Consider the following 9,334-nt stretch of genomic DNA (forward strand, 5'->3'; position numbering starts at 1 on the left):
CTTTAACAGGATTCCGTTGGTGAACCTGTAAAAAACAAAACAGACAAAAATATTAATGGGTTACCTGTACCTACCTGTACCTTCTGTTTACTGGTAGGAGACTAAAAGAGCAGCACTCTATGGGCCAAATATATTTTTATAAAAATGAACATGCCTATAGGTAACTGCATTTTCAAAGAGCGCATTTTTTTGAAGAAGAGAAAAAAATGTGCAAGCAAAGAATCTCTGTGAAGAAGGATGAAGTCGAGAAGAAATGAGGCAAAGGACCGAACATCTGAAGTTTGGGATATGGACTGTGATTCTGAACCTGTGCCAATAATACCATTATGTGCCATGTACTGATGTGAAAGACTTCGCAGCAAGCCGAAGCTAAGTGAATTACACATAGACATATTACAGAAAATAGGGGTGGGGTATCTCTTCTGATAGAGTCAATATTTCTGGTCAATATACATATATACATATATATAAATATATATATATATACAACACACACACACTTTTTTGTACTGTAGCAATTTTTGAAGATCTTAAATGTTCATTTTTAAAAAAGAATTGTGTCATGGGCTACAAATCTGGTTTCCTTAACATGCTTAGTATGAACTAAATAACCTGATGTTTTCTACTTTGGCAGCTTGCCTTTCAAGCATATATATTTATATGTATAAAGATATATATACATATACATATATATACACACACACACAAACATATAACACACACACACATTTGAAATACATTTTCCGTAGTGAACATATTATTTGTAAGGCTCAGTAACCAATTGATAATGGAGGCTTCCCTGAAGAGGTTTGGAAGGGCTGTGAAAATAACAGTTCTCTTTCCCATGGTGGAATTGCCAGGGGGGCAGCAAGAATGGGAAGAGACTGTCTTTGGCTGAAAGCAGAATTTTATGAAATTGCTCACAGTGCAAATATCAGGTGGTTCTGACAGTTCGCAAGAGAAAAGTGTGCTTAATAGTCTTCTAGGCTGAGCCCAGGAGTATTTTGGTTACAACTGAAAATATGCATTAGGCTCAAATTCACAAAGTGCACTCTTGTTTTTGTGAATTACAACAAAGTCCAAATTTAAACTTCAAAGGAGTGAAGTCTCAGTGGAAACTCCCATGAACGTGGCCACACAGATATTTGCATGCTGAACCCCCCCCCCCCAACTCAAGTGCTAGTGCTGCTGTGAAACAGCAATGAACTGAAAGAGTGATCTGTGTTTGGAGGGTAAATTGAAAATCAAACTTTGTTCCAAATATCCCAGATATATGCATTGAAGTGGTGTCAACTCCGGGTGAACCTTCATGTGCTTGCCAGGGTTACCAAAAATTATCACATGCTATTCTGGTCCTATAAAAAACCAAGCAAACAACCAATCCATACCTCCAGACCCTCTCCCCACCTTCACTAGAAATGCATGCACCAAAGTGATCAAGTAATCCTAGACCTTCCCAGATTACTGTACAACCTAAAAGATAGGTTGTATTGGATTGCAGGGAACCTAAAAATGGAATCTGAATTCAGCATCTGTGCCATTCATTAGATAATAAATGTTGGGTAGACTTTGCCAACGCAGACAAGTGGGGACAGCGGCAAGAGCTATTGTTACTGAAAGCAAGTTGTAGCTAGGAAGAAGTTACTACGAAAACTGAGCAGTGAACTCTTTTATTTTTTTAATTCGTATGCTGACAAGTTGGATAGAAGAAAGGCCTGAAAACAACTGGAAGTTCCCTTCATTTTGTAGCGCTCTAGGCTCTATCTGTATATTTATCGTGTTATACATATGTGCTGGCCAGAGGTGAGTCTAAACATTATTCTCTCGGTGGAAAAACATAGAACTTCCCACTTTGGAAACCACGTTGCATTTCACTAAACTCCATCTCATCTTACTGTGGGAAGTTATGAGTCAGCCTTTCACACAAAACTCCTGTAGTGCTGAGGGGGGAAAGCAGAGGTTTTGCCTTTCCTCCCAGCTACTGGAAAAACATGGCTGCAAATCTTCCGGCTGGCTTCTGAATGATGAATCCATCTCGGTTGTGGCCAACCCCTCCGATGTGGCTTACTATGAATGTTCGTGTGGCGAATTTTATTGGCACAAACGCTCCCAGAAATGAATCTTAAAGTCAGATGTGAGAGTATTTGTGGAAACTGAATTTAAACTTCTCTGTGCGGAGCATAAATAGTCACACTCATTCAGTTGAGGGTAGGGGAAAAAAATAATTTGTGAATCCTCTGGCCTATCACAACGAACTGGTACCAGACTGGATCCAAAGACCACCAAATCATTTGGTGCCTTTCTACTGGCTTCAGTGGGTTTGGATTAAGGTGCACATAAATACAGCCCTACACAGCTGTTTGGGAAAAAAATGATGACATTAAAACATCTTCATACCAGCTCATCTTTGTACCAGTTTTGGGGGTTAATTTTTGACCAAGGGTAATGAACTATTTTTTAACATAATGACTTACAAAGCAAAACTTGCCATACAAATCTTTCCAGTGGGACTAGGTTCTGATCACTAGTGCAGCCAATAGGGATGTGCTGGGTAGCTAGGTCAAGCCAAAGATAATTAGGTTTGGCTGTCATCTTTAAATAGGAGGGAGCAGAAATAACTATAATCCATGAATATCCACTTACAGTAGCTGATACCTATCCAAGAACAGCTTCTACAACTTAAACGATGTCTCATTGCAAGCATATTTTGGGCAATGTTTGCAAACAGTTTCAGGAGCTCCTCACATTTCTAAAATCTGACCTCCCCCATGCCTAGAGGAGGGCAACCACCATTTGAAGAACGTCTTTTCAAATGTTTATATTAGCTACTTTATTCTTGAATGGACTCTTCTTGCTATTTCTAACTGAAGCATTTACCCCAAGTAGTCTATATGACTAAAGGCATGTATTCTGCCCTCTTTTACGCTTGTACAAACCTACAGAAACCTCAGTGAAATGAATTGCAGTGAACTTAGTATACATTTAGAAGAGCCTAAGTTAACCAGACTCTAGCTCCAAGGTTGCAGGATCTTCCTTGTAAGCTGCCTCCATAAGCAATGGCAATTTGTTGGAATTATGCAGAACAACATTCCTATTCATATGTTAAATACTTGACTCACTTTCTGTATTCAACTTCATATGGGAAGTATTCAGAAGAAAGTGGATATGTCCCACATTTTATGTGGCTAATAGTGTATATTACAGCCCTGAAAAACATGATCACTTTTGAAGTCCTCCTGCTTCCTTAGTATTTTCTATCCCTTTCTTATACTACTAGGTGTTTTTTCTTTACAATCTGCTCTGCTCAGCTCTGGAAAGAAATCTTCATGGCCCTGCTCCCTTCCCTCGTTTGGACGTATGGGCCTGACTCCAAGCCCTTTGAAGGCAATGGAATGACTGTAACTTTGAGGGGCTTCAAATCAGAAACTCCACTTCCTATTAAGCTGGATCACACACAGAGTCTGGTATTTGGTAAGAAGGACGAGCATAGATTATTTTTTGTCACCATGTATTATCTTACATTCTCCGTTGTGCTGCTTGACATGTACAGTGTTTCTGTCCACCCCAGGCCTTTCAATGGACCTCACAAGTTTTACAAAGCCACCTATCAAATGAGTTTTATATACTTAACCTCCACTTTCCACACCTACACTGACTGCCACAGCACCCACCTACTTACCTCCTTCAACCATACAGTGGGACCAGTTTCCTGAAGCACCCAATCATTTTGTATCCTCTGACAAAATTTTGCTCTGTATTTAAGAACCATGTATATCCTTCAGGTGAAATTTCATTCCTCTTGAGTAGCACCTCTTGACTTCAGGGAGGTTGCTCATAGAGATGGCTTCTGTTCAGCGGATGCATCTACGTAGGATGCTACGTTGCCATAATGGCAAACTATGGCAATGTACCTCATCGCTATGGTGACATAGCATCAGCGGGCACTAACTATGATGCCACCACTACTGCGCCGTAGGGTCGGAAATGACCTGTGCGCTGCCAGTACTGCCCAGTCCTGGCATATTGTGGATGCCCCCAGGATGTAGTAGACTATAAGAATGTTGACCTTCATCATCTTTTCTGGGGGAACCTAGCAATTTTTTTTCTGTTTAGCACATCCAGGTAAATGATGTCTCTTGGGCGAAGTAATCTAGTATCAGGTAGATTATTTCAAACATTTCTAGGGTTAGACAAGCCTGTAGGGTTATATAAACCTCCCCAAGTTTTCTACTGTGCTGTATGCAGCTAGACACTTCATTGTATCCAGGTTAGGTTTGCTGGTCTATAATTCCCAAGACCTGTTGTTTTAAAGGTAGAAACATGCTGATTATTGTAGACAAAAAGAGTAAGTGTGCACAGGATTAAATGTACCCACGTGCACTGCCTCTGCAGCACTTTAAATGCTGTTTATGCCCTATTTTGAGGGATTAAACAGGATTTCAGTGATGCACAACCTTTGTTACCAGGCCTTTTGCATAGGGGAGAATTTCACACAGAAGGAGTGGGCTCCTTTAAAAGACTTAGGAAAAAAAGCATACATTACCTTCCCAAGTGCTTTGCCTCCACCTTCCCTACACACAACTGCTGTCAAAGACAGATCTTGTCAGATCTTTCCACATTCCCTAACAGAGTACTAAACAATGGCCACAGCAGAATATTATTCTTCCATCTCAGTTGTATTTCACTGGTCTGTCCATCCAACGTGTAGTTCCAGGCCTAATGATGAAAGTACAACGGAAGATTGTTTTAGAAGTACAAAATTAAAGCATAATTGACTAACCTCTTTGTTATTAATTCTACAAATCATCATTATTGTTTTTTAGCTGGGCCAGATTGGTCTGTCCTGCACATTGGAGAAAGTCAGGTGTAATTCTCTTTGTAGTCAGTGGGGTTACACCTGGGTAAAGCAGGTTGAAGTGAGAGGACAGTCAGCCTACAGTATTTACGCGGCATAGTTCCACTTCAGTCATTTCTGTGGCCGTAGATTATAATTAACATATAACTGGCTTTAAACAGTCCGTAGCACCACCTAGTGCACTAAACATACTGTCTGTGCACTAATCATATTTTAGGATATACTTAATAAGCAAGAGTTAAAAAAAGCAAACCATTAAACCAAAACTTGCACGATTAATGTGATTTTGGGTGATTACTTTGGTGCAATCAGTTGATTCAGTATACTGGGGACTTTTGTATTTTATCAGTGTAAACAATGCAGTCCACAGAAACAACCAAAACTCACCGTCACAGAGTATATGAATTTCTCTTCCTTTTACTTAACGTTGCATTGATCCACTTTCAACCATGAGGACTATCTATGTGTATTATATTTTACCCATTGATCTTCTATTTATTTGTATCTGAATAGTTCTTGTGGGTACTCTAATGTAATCCTAATAGCAGTTTGACATCATAAAATATATTTCATTTCCCTCTTTCAAAAATGTTTGAAGTATTGTTATATATTTATGCATCTGTTGAATTTGAGTCCTTACTAGAGTGTTATAAGTAAGGAAGATACAGTTATGGGTGGTGGTGGCGGTGGGTGTGTGGGGGGGTGAATGTTATATTCTGCACTACCATAAACAAGAGGGGCCAAAACTCCTGTGGGATTAGCATCCAATAAAAATTTTTGCCAAACAAAGGCAAGGGAGGGAATGTTGACCTCATCTAACTCGAGCAAGATCTTAACTTCATGAGCTTTCCACTTACTCTGCAAAGAGACAGAATCAGTCACTGTGAGACCAGTCAGTGACAGAACAGAAGCAAAACTATATGCACAATCTTCCCTTATTTATAAGGACCAATGGCACTTGCACTTTATCAGAGGAATATTCACATCCCTATGCATGCTGAGCAAACCAAGAAAGAGAGAAGCCTGTAGAACCACCAGCAGGAGAGCACTGCAAACACACTGATTGCCACACAGGACTCTAGTGTCCTGACCTTTTGTATGGTTAAAGGGAAAAAAAAAAGCATTTAATCCATTCCCTGTAATTGATGGAAGCCAAAAAAATATAGAGAATAATATTTTTGAGTGGGATGTCTGTTTTTTAGCTGTTATGTTACAAAGAACATGTCCACCCTACACTTTATCGGATGATACAAAGCAGCAGGCATGTTCTTCTGTTTAGATTTCTCTTATTCCCACAGCCCGATTTTCCCCATGAGAACTTTACAAAATCAGCAGTCACATGCCATCACTTTGTATGGATCTCCTTTATAAGGAGCAATTGCAAAAGGCAGATAGCCTTTGTTTGGCAAGGCTAGTGGTACCTGGCCCAGTTCCACTGACACTAGTTTACACAAGCTGAACATCTGGTGTGAAGTTCCTTAACAGCAGATGAGCAAGTTTCTGCAAATACTTACAGAATGAGTCCCTTTATGCCTGGGAGTTGTTCTTTTGGGTTCTATAGGACTTACTCCTAGGAGAAAAAACTACTCATCTTCATGATTATAGCAAGAGGCTCTAAGATCACAGTTTGCATTTTGTTCTGGAGCCAAACCACATTCCATCGAGTGTGTGATTACCATACCTCAAAATGCAGCATTGTGTTCTTTGACAATTTGATTTTATTCATATTCTTTGAGGCAACATCTCTTCCCAATCCTGAGCAAGGAGGTCAGGTCAAATCTCCTGTAAATATATGCAGTCTATCCTGGGAGGTCATGCTTTGCTACAGTGTCATGCTATGGAATCAGAGGTATATATTTCTTGTGAATAGATGAATATATAATAAATATAGATAAGCAACCATATATACTCAAAAAGGATAGTGTTCCAAAGGGATCTGGTGACACTGTGAACAGTCAAGACTGGCTGTTTACATACAGAGCCCTGAGACCGAGTTGTGTTGCTGCATACATGTTTCTTTTACACACACACACACACATATATATATATATATACACACACATACCCCCATATATATATATACATATATATATATATATACACACACATACATACATACACACATATGCAAATTTTAGAACGTTTCTTTCTGGAGTCGTTTGCAGTTTATGTTCCATGGATCTGATTCTTCTAAGTGCTTAGCACCTCCTGGACCAAATTCTGTAAGCCCCATTGTCATGTGATTTCAGTGGGAGCTGAGGGCACTCAGCACCTCCTCGGGTCATGACCCTGACCACGCTTTCCCAAAACATCAGAGCATGGTAGTGCCAATGTGGGGTCCTAGCCGTGTGTGCAGAGGTGCATCAGGCATGTATGAGTGCAGGACAGGGAAGCGAGACTCCTTGGAGTCTTAACCACAGCTGCAGCAAAGACTCAGTGAGTAGCTTAGGTGCGAAGTGCTGGACCTGTTGCCCTGGGTTCCCCCACCTGTAAAATGGGGATAATAATACTGACCAAACCTACCTCACAGGGGTGTTGTGAGGATTAATTAGCTGATGTCTGTACAGCTCTTTGAACCTGTAAAGCATTGTATAAGAACTAAGTATTATTACAGCTGTTACACAGTTAATCCTGTAGTATGGAATGCCAAGCTGTCTGCAAATCTGTAGGGACCCTCAGAGATCATAGCTGCATTACTGATAACACACTGATGTTTTGCCGTGATAGATGTGTGCGTCACTCATACCTGACACCAAGGCTGGGTCACAAGCCAAACGTGCACATCTCAATGCCCAGCACGCGCCATTTCTCAACAACATAGATGTGATTTTCTTTCCAATGCATAACAGACAGAGCAGTTCCAACAAAGAGCTGTGCTGTTCACTATACCAGAAAACTTCTGCTAGTCCCTTTGAAATGACATTTGGTTCCTTCTGCCCATAAATACACATGATAGCCACCATTTATAATGTTATAAAATCCCCTAAGAGAGATCTTTTCTCAACCAAGTGCATCTTTAAAGAAAAGGGGTGGGAGAGCTAAGCAGAGATACACACGAGACATGCTCAAACACTTGCCTGAACACAACTGGCAATTTGATTTTAGCCCAAGGCTCTGAAAGAAGTTTGGTTCACTTTTTTTGTACAAAAATCCTGGGGGTCACTCCTCTTCTCAAGCCTGCCAGCAGGGATCGATTGCATCAGCAGAAGTTTGCAGGAGTTTTTCTTTTTCACTCAGAAAAAGGCCCCTGTTTGACTTTAGGTGGGTTTTTTCCCCTTAAATCTGAGCAAAATCTAAACATGGACACAGGGACTTGGTTCTTAATCCAAACTCTCTGAAGTCAATGGGAGTCAGGTGCTTGACCTCCTGAACTGCTCATGCTTCTGTGCCTCCTGGTGTCATCTGGAATTGGAAGGCAAACAAGTCTGGGTTTCCTGCCTGTATGCCTATGCAAGGCCAGCTCAGATAAGCATCCTGCCACAGTCCAGAATTTTACTTATCACTAGTTATTGTGCAGGCAGGTAGGAGAACATTATTTTTTTTCCTTTGCAAAAGGAAGCAACTAGTCTTAGTGCCACTCAGAGATGGAAAGATGTGTATTTTTCTGTAGTGGCAAGAGGCTGGACAAATGTTGAGGTTTAGTGGCCTCCAAACAAAAGAGGAAAAAAACCCCCACATTGTTTCAATGTGGGGAAAGCATTTTTGCAACTATCCAGGGATCTAGCTGTACCTTAAAAAGTTTCTTTTTTCCCCCTACTGTATCTGTCCTGCTGGCGAAGTGGCTGATCCATGATTAATTTAATTGAAAACTGTTCAGAAGCAGCACTCTTACAGAGTCCTCAGATCTAAAGTATACTTCCAGTGTAGTCAGTAAAACAAATAGAAAAAGGTCAACCAGTCCAAAGGTTATTTGAAACTTCAGATGGATTTCAGTTAACTTATTTTCCATTGGCAACATGTTACGAAGGAGCATAATGCACCTAAAAGGGTAGTCAAACAGGAAATATTTTACACACCTGATAGCTTTTGTTAAAAAATGTACAAAATCACCCACCCCTTTTGAGATGAATGTGGTTGGAATTTTTGTTCAACCAGGTATGAAACCTGGACATGTTTTTCAAAACCAGCAAGAAATCCCTGATGATTTTAAAAGACTGACTTGGGTCTGGTTTGTACTGCAAAGTCACATGACGCTTGTCACAATTTTTTTAGTCTCAGCATTTGTAGGCACATTTTTAAAATGTCATGCGTGGAGATATTTACTTTGAGGGGGAAAGAAAAAAAAACTATCTTGCACAAAACATACAGTAAGGGCACAGTTTTCTGACCAAGACTATTTTACTTCAGGTTCTGAAGGGTTTTTTGGTTGCAGGAACATGTACAGTAAAGTTTACTGTTTATTTTCATTTTGCCAAAACATTTTTTAACATAAGAAAACTTTTACTTTGTAATCAAAGGTTCACATCATGGAAGACCATT

The 9,334-nt window shown here is 40.1% G+C and overlaps 1 protein-coding gene across 3 annotated transcripts in view; it reads left to right on the plus strand.

Annotated features, from left to right (window-relative positions):
* Positions 1–9,064, plus strand: part of AJAP1 (adherens junctions associated protein 1) — a 137,335-nt gene extending 128,271 nt beyond the window's left edge. For all 3 annotated transcript variants that reach the window (XM_090024068.1, XM_090024070.1, XM_090024072.1), the window contains one exon: positions 10–9,064. In XM_090024068.1, the coding sequence (XP_089880194.1) occupies positions 10–23 (14 nt within the window). In that variant the 3' untranslated portion in view covers positions 24–9,064. The remainder of the gene's footprint in view (positions 1–9) is intronic.
* The last annotated feature ends 270 nt before the right edge of the window (positions 9,065–9,334 follow it).

Source organism: Crocodylus siamensis, chromosome 12 (genome assembly GCF_052110815.1).
Source record: "Crocodylus siamensis isolate JL-2025a chromosome 12, ASM5211081v1, whole genome shotgun sequence".
In the NCBI taxonomy this organism is placed as follows: domain Eukaryota; kingdom Metazoa; phylum Chordata; order Crocodylia; family Crocodylidae; genus Crocodylus; species Crocodylus siamensis.